Here is a 17,688-nt window from a genome sequence, read left to right on the forward strand (position 1 = left end):
CCACTCCAGTTTTTAAGAAGGGTGAAAGGGGGAACCAAGGAATTGCAGAACAGTTAGCATAACATCTGTGGTGGGGAAACTCCTGGAGTTTGTAATCAGAGATTGGGTAACTGAACACCTTGAAAAAGTTCAGCCGATCAGGGAGAGCCAGCATGGATTTGTGAAGGGACCACATGTACTGCAGCAGTTCAAGAAGGCATGAATTTCACCACCCCCTTCTCAAGTGCAATTTAAAAAAATATATTTTTATTGAACATTTTTTGAATATATAAATACAAAAATGCAAAACAGATAAACAACCCGAAAAACAAACACCCACCCCAAAATTCCATCCCCTCTCCAGATTTTGACGGTGACCAATTCCCTGAAATTCATGACAAATGGCTGCCATCTTGTGTAAAACCTTCCAATCAAACCTCTCAATGTGTATTTAATTTTCTCAAGGTACAAAAACTCCATGACGTTCCCCCAGCCATGCCGAGGCACTGGGTGGAAAAGCTGACCTCCACACCAGCCGAACCTGCCTGCGAGCAATTGGCGACCCCACTCACGCCTCCAGCTCCGGCAGGTCCAACACCCCAGGGACCAGGCTCCAATTGCCTTTGTAAGATCGTCGGCATGGTGCTGAAGAAGGAAGCCCAGAAGTTCACTAGCTTAGGACATGCTCATAGCATATGTACGTGATTCGCTGGGCCACTCCTACACCGCTCGCACCTGTTCTCTACCCACTCAAACACTCAATTCATCCTAGCCCTTGTTAAACGTGCCCGATGTACCACCTTTAATTGTATGAGCCCGAGCCTTGCACACAACGAGGTGGCGTTCACCCTTAACACGGCTTTGTACCACATCCCTCCTCCACTTCCCCCCCTAGCGTTTCCTCCCTTAGCCCTAATCCCCTCCAGCGTCGCTCTGTCCTCCGCCAGAATCCTCCAATAAATTCTGGAAGTACTCCCCTCTTCCACCCCCGCCAACCACAGTGTCCTCTCCACAAATGACGACGGCGGCAACACTGGAAAGGTCGGAGAAACCCTCCAAGCAAAATTCCGAAACCACAAGTATCTGAATGCCTCCGACTGCGCTTACCCTTCACTAACTCCTCCAGACTTGCAAATCGCTCCTCCAGGAATAAATCCCCCATTGCTGCTACCCCCCTTATCCTCCCAGGCTCTAAACCTAGCATCCAATCTAGTTGGTTCAAACATGTGATTGACACCTGATCTGCCTCCTGATTCCCACACCAGCCCAACACCTTCTCCGCATTCACCACCCAGTAATATTACATCAGGTCGGCAGCCAAAACCGCAGACTGCTGGTTCCTCTGTGGGACCCTTTTCCAAATCCTCGTCACCTTATCCACCCATATAAATGACGAGATCAAACCTTCCACCCCCACAAAAAATGTCTTTGGTAGAAACACCGGCAAGAACTGGAGTAGAAACAAAAACCGTGGCAAAGTATTCATCTTCACCTATTGCCGCCGCCCAGCAAGAGACAGAGGGAGACTGTCCCACCTCTGTAAATCCACATTAACCCTACTCACTAAACCCATACAATTAAACTTCTGGAGCTGTGCCCAATCCCAAACAAGCTGCACCTTAGGTATCTAAAATGAGAGCTGAACGAAACGGCAGTAGCCCCAAGTTAACCCCCTTCCCCGGCGGAGTGACCAGAAAACACTCACTGTTTTCCAAATTCAATTTGGACCCGAAACCACAGATTTTCCCTCCAAACAGCCCCTTAACCATAACATACCTCCACCCCTGGTCTGCCACCAACTTCTCCATCTTGAACCAAATTATTTTCTTAATTAAGACTGCCACCCCCAGGGCCTTACTATCAAACCCCGAGAGGAACACCTGATTTAACCAACCTTTAACAAGCCTTACCTGGTCCTTCACTCACAAATGGGTCTCCTGCAAGAGCACCACATCGACCCTCAGATTCTGCAAATGCGCAAAAACTCTCGCCCGTTTCATAGGGCTCCCAACCCTCGGACGTTCCATGTCACCAGCCGGACTGGGGGTCTCTCACTTCCTCCCCCCCTCCTGCTCTCAGCTAACACCCCTCTAGGGGATGCTCACATTCCCCCCTCCCCCAAAATTCCACAGCCAAAGCCCACACAAGATGGTGCCATGCCCCACCCAAAGGGTGGACCCATCCTTTGCCCCCAGTTACTGTCAACCCACTGCCCCCTTCCCCCTCCCAGAAACCTCCCAACTACTTCCTCTTGGAAACCACCTCATTCCCACAATCCCTCTCCCACACCATTCATAGATTATCATAGAATTTACAGTGCAGAAGGAGGCCATTCAGCCCATCGAGTCTGCACCGGCTCTTGGAAAGAGCACCCTACCCAAGGTCAATACCTGCACCCTATCCCCATAACCCAGTAACTCCACCCAACACTAAGGGCAATTTTGGACACTAAGGGCAACTTATCATGGCCAATCCACCTAACCTGCACATCTTTGGACTGTGGGAGGAAACCGGAGCACTGGAGGAAACCCACTCACACACGGGGAGGATGTGCAGACTCCGCACGGACAGTGACACAAGCCGGAATCGAACCTGGGACCCTGGAGCTGTGAAGCAATTGTGCTATCCACAATGCTACCGTGCTGCCCCCTAGCAGCCCCCTGCACCTCCTAGGCACACCAAAACCTGCCTAAACAGGTTCAGCGAGCCGCAGTCCCCCCCACCTCGTTCCCGGTTACCAGCGAACTGCACATTGCTAGCGAGGGGCCGCCACAAAGCACCCCACAAAAACACATCCCCCACACATTTCCACCCTCACCAAATACCCATATTCAATGCAAGGGCATTCTCAAGGGCAATTAGGGTTGGGCAATAAATTCTGCCCTACCTAATGCAGCTCACATCCCTGTAAAAATTAATTTTTTTTAAAAAGAGCATGAGAAGTTTCATAGTCCAATACTCTGCTCATGCCCACAGGGGCTGGTTTAGCACACTGGGCTAAATCGCTGGCTTTTAAAGCAGACCAAGGCAGGCCAGCAGCACGGTTCAATTCCCGTACCAGCCTCCCCGAACAGGCGGCGGAATGTGGCGACTAGGGGCTTTTCACAGTAACTTCATTGAAGCCTACTCGTGACAATAAGCGATTTCCATTCCATTCCATCTGTTTTATTTTCCAAATTAAGGGGCAATTTGCCTACCCTGTACATCTTTTTAGGTTGTGGGGGTGAGACTCACATAGACACGGAGAATGTACAAACTCCATTCGGACATTCTGTCTACACATGCATGCCTCATCTATGGAGAGAGTGTTTTCTCTTGTCGGGATGAGCATATACCTAGAGGTGTCAAAATGAGGTAGTTGCCAAAAAATTGAATAGGAAATTCAGAAGAAACCTCTTTACTTAAAGGGTGGCAAGAATGTGGAACTCACTACCACAGGGAGTGGTTGAAACAAATAGTTGGTTTAAGGGAGAACTAGATAAGCACATGAGAGATAGGGAATAGAGGGTTATGATGATAGATTTATGTGAGAAAAGATGGGTGGAGGCTTGAACGGAGCATAAACACTGGCAAGTTGGGAAGAGTAGCATGTCTCTCTGCCTTATTGTCTATGTAATCCAATGTATATGCATTTAGCAGCAGAGACCAGAATTTTGTGGATTGTTTTCTTTTGAATATTGTCTATTGTTTTAGAATGTTGTGTATTGTCTCAACTGCTGTGCTGAAATTTGTCACAGCTGTCAAAATGCAAGCAGAATTTTCAGAGCAGGTTGTTGGATGTGGATTGGCCTGAAGCCCCGTCAGTGAAACAGAAGGTCTGAATAAAAAAATATATTTTTCCAGCGCATCAACCAGGCAGGAAGGAGCCCCAGGATAGAACTGTGGAATTGTACTAAAGAAACAGTAGTGACTAAGTCCATTCAAATGGATTATTTTTGTTACCATCACCCCCTAAAGATGGGAGGAGCTTATCTTGTCATTGCTGTCTGAGGGACCCCTTAATATTGAGAAGAGCAAATGACCTATTTTTTCTTATTCTTGTGAGAAAAGTTGATTAAAATTCAGATTGTTGCTCTTACACAAAATTTGGAATAGTGAAGACCACCTAATTAAAAATGCAGTTAACACGTTTTTTAAGAACTGTATTTTATTACAAACATGTATCAAAACAGGCTACAACACATAAACACCATGGGAAACATACTTCCCAGCAATCAACTATACAGTCTGTACAAATGTTTTCCCTTTTTCACCCTCCCCCCACCCCCCCTTCCAGTTAATATGTTTTATGTGACCAGAGATCAGTTCGAAGTGTATAAATGTTTTAATGGAGTTTAACGTTGTGTTAACAAAGCATGGCAGCACAACCACTGATTGACCTCTTCATTTTTTGTGAAAATGTTTTTAATTTAAGAATGTAAAAATACAAAAATACTTTGTTTTGTTTCAAATGGCTCTTCATTTTTTCTGTTCCCTGTAGCTCTGCCTGAATGGTCCTTTGAAAAGGACAGTCTAATTCAGTATCAGCAGAAAGGTGCTCTCAGCACTCGCCGAACACAAGTGCAGCTGATGCTTCGTACCCGCAATCCCAACTGTTCTCTCTTCAGCCTCGGATCCAAGGATGCCAGCGAGTACATTATACTGGAGGTAGGAACCAAGAACATCGATTCAAAACTAAAGTACCAGGTGCACGACTAGAGGGTATGCTGGCCATAGCTCTTCCCAATAATTAGTTCCTAAACTATCAGACATTGTGATACATCCAGAACCCCACCGTGAGATCATTGCCATTCTGGTGTGTCACAACTCTCATATATCCAAGTGAGTTAATGCATCACTCAGTGATGTATGTGGGCCTAATTCTTCGGAGACTGTTAATGGAGACCAAAAATAAGAGATGAGACTTAATTGGGGGGGTGGGGGGTGGGGGTGGGGGGGGTGGATAGTGTAAGGCCGTCCACCTTGGATCTAAGAAAAACAAATCAGAATGCCTTTTAAATAGTGGAAGGCTGAGTTGTGAAGAAGCAAATTAATTTTGATGTTCAACTTTGCAAATAACCAAAGGCTAATGCACAGGTCTAAAAGGTAATAGAGAAGGAAAATATTGGACTTTATCTCAAAGGGGTGCAAGTAATGCTTCAGTTGTAGAGCCAGGATTAGACCCCATCTGGGGTACAGTGCGCAGCTTTGAGCAATCTCTGTGGAGGGGCAGGGGGAATGGGGGTGAGGCTTATGGTACAAATTCCCCAAAATGTTAGCAGGTTTCAAAGATATGACGAAGATATGTTGCATAAACTTGCCTTGTATTCACTTCCGTTTACCTGAGGAGTGATCTAAACTCAGTCTTAAAATAATATTTAGATGCAGAGAAATTATTTCCTCTGGTGGGGAAATCCAGAACAATTGTATATATTTTAAAATCAGAGCTGGGCCATTTAGGAGTGAAATGAAGAAATATATTTCTGTTCGGTAAAGATGTCAAAAGATATGGAGCAAAGGTGGATAAATCGAGACGAGAGGTCCAAGTCAGTCAATATTTAATTGAATGGTGAAACTGACCCAAAGGGCTGAATGGCCTACTTATGTTTCCCTTTCACCAGCTTTGGGGAAAATTACTCATGAATTCAAAGATATTCCATATTGGAGAGGAGGCACATTCCTTTTTTTTTAATGAGCACAAGGGACTTGGTGACGAAGATACCCTCTAGATTCTTCTTCTCCTTTAACTCTGCGTTTATTATTTTGTAAAATGCTTTTAGGTCCTTGTATTTTGTTTATTATTCATTCATGAGATATGAGTGTTGCTGGCTAGGCCAGTATTTTGTGAACATTCCTAAATGCCTTTGAGAAGGCTGTGGTGAGTCACCTTCTTGAACCACTACCGTTGATTTGGTGTACAGTGTGGTGTGTGACTTGGAGAGGAATCTGAAGTAAGTGGTGTTCTCATGCATTTGCTGCCCTTGACCTTCTAGGTGATATACATTATGGGTTTGGAACGTGCTGTCGAAGCAGCATTGGCAAGTTGCTGTAGTGCATCTTGTAGATGGTACTCATTACTACCACTGTGCGCTGGTGGTAGAAGGAGTGAGTATTTAAGGTGCTGGATGAGGTACCTGTCAAGTGAGCTGCTTTGTCCTGGATGATGTTGTGGTTCTCGAATATTGTTGTATCCAGGAAAGTGGAGAGTATTACATCACACTCCTGACTCCTTACAGATGGTAGAGATGTTTAGGGGAGTTAGGAGGTGAGTTATTCATGCCAGACTTCTCAGCCTCTGACATGTTCTTACAGGATGGAATTCTCCCATCCCACCCACAGTGGGTTTGGTGGCAGGCGGGAGCGGAGAATCTAGTGGGAGAGTTTGATTATGGAGGGAGCTGAGAGAGGACATAACCTGGCGGAGCGGATGAGATCATTCATTTATTTCCTGCACTGGATGGAGCTTTGCTGGTGGGTGGGTGCCAGTCATACTGACTTCCTGGTTCTTTAAGCTGTCCTTGGGGTAGAGCACATTCCAGTGGGCCTGGACTCCCCAAATAAGGGCCTCGTGGGTTCTGGCAGTGAAAGCTGATGCTGCCGTCTTCTTGTGGATACTCACCTTTTGCTTCTGGGTTGCTGCCATCCTGCACGGTATGGTGAAGACAGGTGGGCTGGAGAGTGTTGGCCTGGTGTTTAAGTATGACACGGGACCTTCAAACTTGCTGGCCTGCGGAGGGCGGATGAATCAGCTGCCACCCCGCTAGGTGGTTTGGAGGAGAACCCACCTGTCCATTATTAATGAGCTTCCAAGTGCAGAGTCCTGTGCGGGGTCCCGCCATTCTGACCAAGGAAAGATGCTGCCAAAGCCACCCGCCACTGCACTTAGTCTCAAAAACAAGAGAATTCAGCCCATAGTCACAGAATCTTTTAATTTATTCTTTCGTGGGATCTGAGTATCACAGACCAGGCCATTTCAGAGGGTAGTTAAGAGTCAATCACATTGCTGTAGGTGTGGAGTCACATGTAGGCCATATTGGGTAAGGATAGCAGATTTCCTTCTCTAAAGGGCATTCTGAGACCAGCTTTCAGTCCCAATTTTTCATTCATTGAATTCAGCTGATGTGCTGGGTTAGATTAGAGCTCGTGTCTCTGGAGGAATTAACCTTGGCCTCTGAATTACTGGTCCAGCGGCATCGCCACCACTGTCTCGGTCCAGTTAAGTTTCTGATCAATGGTAACCCCAAGGATACTGATGGTGTGATTATTAAGGGTTTCAAACTTTTTTTTCTTTCTGCTTTGCTTTGCTTCTGTGAAATAGATCATTGGTGGATTTTTTGGGATCCGTGTCAACCTTGGTGATTGGGAACATTCACTGAAACTGCAAACAATGCGCGTGGACAATGGCCATTGGTCTCTCCTAAACATGGATCGCCATGACAATGAATTTACACTGCGCCTCAACAATGGAGGCGGAGCCCATGAGGTGTCATCCTCTCTTGGCACCCACAGGGAAATACTAATCGATCCTTCAAGTCTGGTGCTCGGTAAAAGTCTTCCTGAGCATCCACTAAGTGATTTCCAAGGTATGATAATAACACAACACTGGATCATAGCAAAGTATTTAAAATCTGTTGTGGTGAAAAAGATGATGGATACAGCCGCAGAAAACTCCACGTTTAGAATCACAGAAATTTACAGCACAGAAGGCTGTCATTGTATTTGTGTCAGTAAAGAAGAACTATCCAACATAATCCCATTCTTGACCATAACCTTGGAGGTTATGGCATTTGCATTGTATGTCTAGTGCTTTTAGAAACGTGGTGAATGCTTCTGCTTCTACCACCCTTCCAGAAAGCAGGTTTCAGACCCCCATCACCTCTGGATTCTACTCACCTTGTCCTTTGGCCAATTATTTTACACCTATTCTATCCGGGTATTAACTTCTCTGCTCAGGGAAATATATCCTTCCTATCCACTCACAATTTTATACACCACAATTAAATCTCCTCTCAACCTCTTCTGTCCAAAGCAAACAACCCCTTCAATCTCCAATCCTGGCAACATCCTAATAAATCTCCTCTGACCCCTCACTAGTGGGATAATAATAACAATCACTTATTGTCACAAGTAGGCTTCATTGAAGTTACTGTGAAAAGCCCCAAGTCGCCACATTCCGGCAGCTGTTCGGGGAGGCCGGTACAGGAATTGAACCCGCGCTGCTGCCTTGTTCTGCATTATAAGCCAGCTGTTTAGCGCACTTGTGCTAAACCCATCCCAGGAAGGATCACATCCTTCCTGTAATGTGGTGGCCAAATATATGTGCAGTAGTCTAGCTTTGATCTAACTCGTGTTTGTACAGTTTTAGCATAACGTCTCAGCTCATATATTTGATGCCTTGGCTACAAAGGAAAGTATCCCATATGGTTTCTGAACCACCTGATTTACCTGTCCTGCTACCTTCTGGAATCAGAGGTCATCCATTTTCTTTTCTTTTTCTTTTCATGTACTTAATAATCTGTTTGAGCTGCTCACAGAAAAATACTTTTCACTGTACCTCGGTACACGTGACAATAAACAAATCCAAATCCAAGGTCCCTCAGTTCCTCTATGCTTCTCCGTATCGTCCCATTTGTATTCCTTTGCCTTGTTTTCTCTCCCCAGATGTATTACCTCACACTTCCCCAAACTGAATCCCATTTGCCACATTTCTGCCCACCTGACAAGTCCATTGATATCTTCCTATGGTCTACAGCATTTGTCCTCCCCAACCACCTGCAAACCTCTCAATCATGCCCACTACATTTAAGTCTAAATCATTGTGATGCACCATGAAAAGCATGGTACTAGTGCTAAGCCCTGCAGAATCACAATAAGAACAGATTTGCAGTGACAAAAACACCCATCCACCATAACCTTTTGCATCCTGGAACTGAGCCAACTTTGGATCCAATTCGTCATTTTCTTTTGGATCCCCTCATCCTCCACCCCCACCCCGCACGCATTTACTTTTCTAGTTAGCCTGCCATGGGGGACCTTGTCAAAAACATACTAAAATTCATGTAGACGACATCAAACGTGCTATCCTCATTGAACCTCCTCAAATTCAATCAAGTTAGAATGACACAGCCTTCCCTTAATAAATCTATGCTTGGGCAGCACGGTGGCGCAGAGGGTTAGCCCTGCTGCCTCACGGCGCCGAGGTCCCGGGTTCGATCCTGGTTCTGGGTCACTTTCCGTGTGGAGTTTGCACACTCTCCCTGTGTTTGCGTGGGTTTTGCCCCCACAACCCAAAGGTGTGCAGGTTAGGTGGATTGGCCACACTAAATTGGAAAAAATGAATTGGGTACTCTAAATTTTTAATTTTTTTAAATAATAAATAAATAAATAAATAAATCTATGCTGACAGTCCTTGATTAATCTAAGTTTTTCTAAGTAATTCCGGTCTTGGGTGACTGTCTATGTGGAGTTCTCCCGATGTCTGTGTGGGATTTCTCCGGGTGCTCCAGTTGTCTCCCAGAGTCTAAAGATGCGCAGATTAGGTGGATTGGCCATGCTAAAATTGCCCCTTAGTGTCCAAAGATGTGTAAGTGAGGTGGGGTTATAGGTTTACGGGGACAAATCAGGAGAGTGGGACTAGGTAGAGTGCTCTTTCAGAGGGTCAGTGCAGACTTGATGGGCTGAATGGCCTCTTTCTGCATTGTAGGGATTTTATGATTCTAATCTTTTCCAATAATTTACCCACTGACACATTAGGCTGACCAGCCTGTAATTACGCAGGATGTCCCTTTCTCTCTTTTTAAACAGTGTGAGCACTGCTCCAGCACCAAGCTGTATTTTCTTACAATGTCTTTCCAATATTTCACACTCCTCCTTCCTAACTATTATGTCTGAATCTCCTTCCTCTTTTGTGAAACAAAGTATTCATTGAGAACCATCCCACATCTTCAAGCACCATACACAAGTTATATATTTTGGTCTCTAATTGACCCTACTTGTTGTTCCTTCGTTATCCTTTTGTTCTTTATGTATTCATTGAACATTTTCAGGTTTGCCTTGATTTTACTTGCAAATGTTTTTTCATGCCCTCTCTTCACTTTCCTAATTTCCTTTTTAATGCTCTTTCTTTACTCCTCTGGATGTTCCGCAGGACTGAACTCACAATATCTGTCACAAATTTCCCTTGTTTCACAAAGCCCCAGCAACTCTCCCATTATTTAACAAGGAGGTGAATCAATATAGGTTAAAAATGAGCTGATTGGAGCAAGAAGGCAATTGGAACACAGGGTGCTAAAGTTTTAAAGCAATTGATCTTGAAATGTTTTCAGTCAGTGCTGAGTGAGAACAAAAGACTGAGAGTTAAACAGTTGTGTCTTCTTGAATTTAGGCTGCATGCGTGATGTTCGATTAAACGGTCATCTCTTACCAATGGATGGAAAGAATACAATGTTAACGGCTACCCTGGGCCGAAGGGGTATAACAACTGGCTGCCACTCAGGTGCTTGTAGTAGCAGGCCCTGTTCTATCCCATTTTATTGTATAGATCTATGGAGAAAACATGAGTGCAGGTACAGTATTACAAAAACTTCATAAATACTAATAATATTCTGCAAGGGTCAGAATGCATTGCATAATGAAACATGTCATGCAATTAATCACTAGTTAATTAATCACTGTGGTTGGATTATGCCTGGAGGTTTCATTCCAGCTGCTCTGGCCCCATACTCTGATATTAGTGAGACAACATGCCCATCCTCACACTGCACTGCCTTCCCACACCAATTGAAAACTGACCAAACTCTTTGTGGTCTCATTTTGTGATCCTTGATAGTCAATCTTTCTTTCCCCAACTGCTATGTTTTTACAGTTAATCAACACGGATATCTAAAAAAATGTCAATAACCCGCAATTTCTTTCATGCCCCGAAGATTTTTCTCCAGAGCTTGCTCACAGCAACACTCTGGAGATTAATATTTAATTCCTGTAAATTCCAGGTCAATCCTGGAGGGTTGGCAGCGCTACTAGCATTTGTGTGCAGTGAACAGAGAATGGCAGTATATGGATCTGGATTTGCACTGTCTAAAATCCAGTCAAATATTTATTTGTTTAGCTCTAATATTGTACATTGCCCAGTAACTGACTGTTCGAAAAATATACTAATGTTGTGATGGTACTGTAGTAATTTTCGATGTTTTCATCTGTATTACACCTACAATGCTCAATGTATTCATCATATAAAACACCTAGAAAAGGTGCTGCAAATACTGTTGGTATGGCAACATAAATACTGACAAGCTACGGTCAGTTTCCCAGCTGGCAAAATTCTGATTTTTGTACTTGCCAAATATGCCAAATTGAGACTTTATAAGACATGAAATTTGGAGGTAGAATTGCTTTCTCACATTTATCCCAAACACAGCATTCCCAGGATAGCTTTGAGGGAGAAGTAGGGGAAAATAGGAGGAAAAATGTGAATCTAATGCTCCTCTGACAGGTTGACGTTCTTGTTTGTGTTCCAACACAGGTGTCCAACTGGTCAGATGTCAGTGATTAATAATCAAACAGGCCTTGAGCACTGTGCAATGTCACCATGTGGAGCGTGGATGTGTCGAAATGGGGGCACGTGTGTTGCACAAACACTGGATGTGTTTGCCTGCCATTGCGTAGAAGGTTACAAAGGACAGCAGTGTGAGATCAGCATGGTGACTTCAGAAATTCCAGCAGGGCTGAACATCAACTCCATCATGGCCATCAGCATGTGCATCCTCCTCTTATTAGGTGACTCATTATATTACCAGCTTGCTCCTGCTCTAACATGAGCCGTCTGGTTTAGCAACTTTGCCCATGACACTTCCCAACATGTACCAATTATTTGTCTGTCTGCTCTCTCTTTTTGTGTTAAATTTACTAGAGCCAGATTAATTTCTGTTCCTTGAAGTGTCTCAGCATAGGTCTTCCACCCATCTCTGATTTCCCTGTGCTATATGCAATAAGGACAAGTATTTTGGCACAACCACCCCACATGTTTTCCCACTTACGGGTGTGTTATGATTTGCTGCCCCAGTACTGCCATTTTGTATAGAAATGTCCCTGAGGCAATAAAATGCTAACTTCTGAGCAAATGTAAGTGGGAAATCATTTTTTTTCCACATGATGTCGGCATTGCAGGCTGGGCCAGCATTTATTGCCCATCCCTAATTGCCCTGGAGAAGGTGGTGATCGGCTGCCTTCTTCAATTGCTGCAGTCCATGTGGTGTAGGTACACCCATAGTGCTGTTAGAGAGGGAGTTCCAGGATTTTGTCTCAGCCACAGTGAAGGAACGACGATCTAGTTTCAAGTCAGCATGAGTGGCTTGGAGGGGAAGTTCCAGGTTTTGATATTCCCATGCATCTGCTGCCCTTGTCCTTCTTGGTGCATCTTGTAGATGGTGCACATTGCTGCCACTGTGCTTTGGTGGTGGAAGGAGTGAATGTTTAAGGTGGTGGATGCGTTGCCAATCAAGCGGGCTGCTTTATCCTGGACTGTGTCAAGCTTCCTGAGTGTTGTTGGAGCTGCACTCATCCAGGTAAGTGAAAGCTGGTATCTGTTGATTATGGAGAGGTTGGATCTGTCTCCATCAGTTGATGGAATAGTTACTTTGATATGGTCTAATAGACACTAGTCTAGATTTTGCAATTGGCATTTTAAGAAAAAATAAAATTACAGCACAGGAACAGGCTCTTCGGCCCTCCAAACCTGCACCGACTATGCTGCCTGTCTGTACTAAAAAACCCCACCCTTCCGGGGACCATATCCCTCTATTCCCATCCTATTCATGTATTTTGTCAAGATGCCCCTTAAAAGTTACTGTCGTATCTGCTTCCATGGGCGGGATTCTCTGACCCTCCGCCGGGTCGGAGAATCCCCAGGGGGCGGTGTGAGTCCCGCCCCGCAGCTCCGACGCTGGCCGCCATATTAACTGGCAGGCGAAAAATCGCACCGACCATTATCGCGGCGCGCGCCTTGCAGAATGGCGAGAATCAGCGCGACGCAATGGGCCCCTGGACTGCTCCAAATGTCCAGCCCAGATGAAATCAAGCAAGCTTTTTAACGCCGTCAACCAGTCGTGCTGGCTGACGCCGGCGAGCGTGGAGGTCGTGGTCGGCGTGGGGTGGCCGCCGGAGAGGAGACGGCACGGCCATAGGTGGGGGGGGGGTCGCGGGTGCGAGTGGAGGGTGCTCCCCAGGGCTGAGGGTGCATGCCGGTGATCGGGGTCAGTGGTGGGGGGGGGGGGGGGGGGGGGGGGGTGCCGGGAAGGGGTGGGTGTGCCGTGGCTTGGGGGTGCCAGGGATCGGAGTGCCAGGGAGGGGGGTTGCCGGGGAGGGGAGTGCCGGGGAGTGGGGGGGCCAGGGAGGGGAGTGCTGGGGATTGGGGGGGGGTGGTTTGCCTGGCCAGGTGCCAGCTGGCAACAGTGGTGACTTTGCAGCCCATAGTACCTGGCTACAGAGGGAGATTTGGGCAATGATGACATGCCGTCTATCCCCACCCCTTGCACACCGTTATGTTTGGGCACCACCCAGCGATTTGGCCGCCATGGCGGGAGCCGCTATTCTACATGTTGCCCTTTGGGAGATGGAGCAGGAGCGTGCCAGGGAGGTGGCGAAGGCTGCCGCAGAGGAGCGTGCCGCAGAGAGGCAGGTGGCAGCCGCCCAGGCTGGAGTGCCGCCCGCCCGACAAGAAGGAAGATGTGGTGGTGGTGATGCCACGGCGACGGAGGCGCCCGATGAGGCCCCGTGTGTACTGGCGCCGCTTGTCGTACCAGGACCTCACAGACCGGGCATGCAGGAGACTCAGGATGAGCCGGGAAACCGTCGCCCATATCTGCCACCTGATGGCACACCTGGCACCGCGTGGGACTGGGGGGGGACACCCTCTCCCGGTGGCCATCAGGGTTACGGTGATCCTGAACTTCTACACCATGGATCGTTCCAGTCACCTAGTGGGGACCTGTCCGGCATCTCCCAGGCATCGGTGCACAGGTGCATCCTTGCAGTGACCGACGCTCTGTATGCTATCGCGGACCGCTACATCCAGTTCCCTGTGGACCGCGCCCACAAGGATGCCTGGGCAGCCGTGGCTTTGCTGCTGTGGCCAGGATCCCCATTGTCCAGGGGGCGATCGATGGGATGCATGTCACCATGCGGCCACCAGCGGATAACAGGGCTGTGTTCACGAACAGGAAGGGGACCTACTCCATGAACATTCAGGTGGTCTGTGACCACCGCATGAAGATCCTGCACGTCTGCGCCCGGTACCCGGGCAGTGTGCATGACTCGTTCGTATTGGCCCAATCGTTCATCCCCGCCATGTTCGAGGGAACCCCCCCCCCCCCCCCCCCCCCCCCCCCCCCCCCCCAACCTGGCTGAGGGGCTTGTTGCTGGGCGACAAGTGTTACCCATTGCGTTCGTGGCTGATGACGCCTATGTGGAGGCCACAGACCGATGCGGAGAACTGCTACAACGGTGCCCAGCGACCAGGGGTGTGATCGAGAGGTGCTTTGGGCTGCTGAAGATGCGCTTCAGGTGCCTGGACCGCTCTGGAGGGGCCCTCCAGTACCCCTCGGAGAGCGTCGGCCGCATCGTTGTGGTCTGCTGTGTCCTGCACAACATAGCCCAGCAGAGGGGAAATGCTGGAGGCAGGGGAGGGGGAGGAGCAACACGAAGAAGGGCAGGGCTCCCCAGATGAGGAGGATGGGGGCAATGTATGGTACAGACAAGCTGGTCAGGGACGGGAGGCTGCCCACTGTTACTGGCTGGGCCAGAAGGCACGGGACGGGTTGATAGCCGCACGGTTCACAGACTAGGGGGGTGTGGGAATTGCCGAGTATGGGCACGGACAGCACAGTTCGGCACCCCACCCACCACCAACCACCTGTTGTGTTATTCACCCTGGGGTAACACGGACTGCAACAGGATGCAGATGAACGGTAAAGCATTCACCAAACGTAGGCGTTAGTTCAATATGATTTATTGAACTTCTGTAACAATGCACACAGCTGGCTGTGCGTTGACACTCTACTACTCTAAGTGTACTAACTCTAACTTACTCTGATCCACGTGTAGAAGGTGCTGACTGATATATACACCCTGACTGTCACTACAGTTGTCACCAGTGGAAAGAGGCAGAGTGCTGATTCCTCGTGTGTTTTATAGTTGGAAGCCCTCCTCTGGTGTTCTGTCTGGTGATTGGTTGTGTTCTGTCCTGTATGTTGATTGGCTAACCTGGGTGTCTGTCACTGCCTGTTTTTACCTCATGATGTGCATAGGTGCATATTATGACATCCCCCTTTTAAAAAAATATTTGTCAGTTGCTTAGAGCATATACAACATATTTACAGATATAACTATTTACAGCAAATAGCGAGTGAATGCATATGTACAAGTAAGGTGTCTAGCAGATTATGAACAATATGTACAAAGGAAATATTTATAAGTCCAAACTCTGGGGCTGGCATCAGATTCTTGTCGACCGCCTGAGAGGTGGAGGTGGGGACGACGGCGCCTTGACAGGCGGGATTGCAGCCAGATTGGTGGCCTCGTGGAGCGAGGTGTCCAGAAAAGGCATAACGACAGCTGGGAACGTGAGATCCGGTGGTGGGCAGGCAAGTTTGCGTAGTGCCCTTCTGTTGCGCCTGACAATGGATCCATCAGCCATGCGAACCACGAACGACCTGGGAGCAGCCTGTCGAATAACAACAGCTGGAGCTGACCACCTCCACCAGGCAACTTGATGCGAACAGCATCTTCCGGAGAGAGCACAGGCAAATCAGTAGCATGAGCATCGTATGTCAGCTTTTGCCGGTTTCTGAGTTGCTGCACCTTTTGAAGCACTGGGAGGTGATCCAGGTCAGGTAAATGAATGGCTGGAACAGTCGTCCGCAGGTCACGATTCATTTTTTAAAAAAATATATATTTTATTAAAATTTTTTGGCCGAACAAAACAATACAAAGGTTTTCCTTTTTACAGCAATAAAACAGTATAAATAACAGTGGCCGTTTTTAACAAATAAATAAATAATATATAAACTAAATGGCAACTGCCATATCAAAAATAATAACTCCAAAAATAAAATCAAACAATCCAATATACATAGCCTAATACAAATATCTATACAAAAACACCCCTGAGAACCCGCCCGGGCCCCCCCCCCCCCCCTCCCCCCCCTCCCCCCTGGGTTGCTGCTTTACCTTCCCATTTCCTTTATCGTTCTGCGAGGTAGTCAATGAACGATTGCCACCGCCTGGTGAACCCTTGAGCCGAACCCCTTAGTGCGAACTTTATCCGTTCTAGTTTTATTAACCCTGCCATGTCATTTATCCAGGTCTCCACGCCCGGGGGTTTGGCTTCCTTCCACATAAGCAATATCCTTCGCCGGGCTACTAGGGACGCAAAGGCCAAGACATCAGCCTCTTTCGCCTCCTGCACTTCCGGCTCTTCTGCAACCCCGAATATAGCCAACCCCCAGCCTGGCTCGACCCGGACCCCCACCACCTTCGAAAGCACCTTTGCCACCCCCACCCAGAACCCCTGTAGTGCCGGACATGACCAAAACATGTGGGTGTGGTTTGCTGGGCTTCTCGAACATCTCCCACACCTATCCTCTACCCCGAAAAATTTACTGAGCCTTGCTCCGGTCATATGCGCCCTGTGCAAAACCTTGAATTGTATCAGGCTTAGCCTGGCGCACGAGGACGACAAGTTTACCCTACGTAGGGCATCAGCCCACAGCCCCCCCTCAATCTCTTCCCCGAGCTCTTCTTCCCATTTCCCCTTCAGCTCATCCACCATGATCTCTCCCTCGTCCCTCATTTCCCTGTATATATCCGACACCCTACCATCCCCCACCCATGTCCCTGCGATCACTCTATCTTGAATCTCCTGCATCGGGAGCTGTGGGAATTCCCTCACCTGCTGCCTCGCAAAAGCCCTCAGTTGCATGTATCGAAATTCATTCCCTTGGGGCAACCCATATTTTTCCGTCAGCGCTCCCAGACTCGCAAACGTCCCGTCTATGAACAGATCTCTCAGTTGCACAACCCCAGCTCTCTGCCATGCTCCAAATCCCCCATCCATTCTCCCCGGGACAAACCTATGGTTATTTCTTATCGGGGACCGCACCGAGGCTCCCGTCCTTCCCCTATGTCGTCTCCACTGCCCCCAAATTTTTAGTGTTGCCACCACCACTGGACTTGTGGTGTATTTCTTCGGGGAGAACGGCAACGGCGCCGTCACCATTGCTTGTAGGCTGGTTCCTTTGCAGGACGCCATCTCCAATCTCTTCCATGCCGCTCCCTCCCCTTCTCCCATCCACTTACACACCATTGAGATATTGGCGGCCCAGTAGTATTCACTTAGGCACGGTAGTGCCAGCACCCCCCCTATCCCTGCTACGCTGCAAGAACCCCCTCCTTACTCTCGGGGTCTTCCCGGCCCACACAAAACTCATGACACTTTTCTCAATTCTCTTGAAAAAAGCCTTCGTGACCATCACCGGAAGGCACTGAAATACAAAAAGGAATCTCGGGAGGACTACCATTTTGACCGCCTGCACCTTACCCACCAGTGACAGGGGCACCATGTCCCATCTCTTGAAATCCTCCTCCATCTGTTCCACCAATCTTGTTAAATTAAGCCTATGTAAGGTTCCCCAACTCCTGGCTATCTGAATCCCTAAGTACCGGAAATCTCTTGTT

General features: G+C 47.7%; 1 protein-coding gene across 2 annotated transcripts in view; it reads left to right on the top strand.

The window, feature by feature from the left end:
• LOC140385667 (neural-cadherin) overlaps positions 1 to 17,688 on the top strand; it is a 444,649-nt gene that overhangs the window by 398,685 nt on the left and 28,276 nt on the right. For both annotated transcript variants that reach the window (XM_072468059.1, XM_072468060.1), the window contains exons 28-31: positions 4,460 to 4,626; positions 7,277 to 7,541; positions 10,343 to 10,523; positions 11,480 to 11,733. In XM_072468059.1, the coding sequence (XP_072324160.1) occupies positions 4,460 to 4,626; positions 7,277 to 7,541; positions 10,343 to 10,523; positions 11,480 to 11,733 (867 nt within the window). The remainder of the gene's footprint in view (positions 1 to 4,459; positions 4,627 to 7,276; positions 7,542 to 10,342; positions 10,524 to 11,479; positions 11,734 to 17,688) is intronic.

This window comes from Scyliorhinus torazame, chromosome 11 (genome assembly GCF_047496885.1).
Source record: "Scyliorhinus torazame isolate Kashiwa2021f chromosome 11, sScyTor2.1, whole genome shotgun sequence".
In the NCBI taxonomy this organism is placed as follows: Eukaryota; Metazoa; Chordata; class Chondrichthyes; order Carcharhiniformes; family Scyliorhinidae; genus Scyliorhinus; species Scyliorhinus torazame.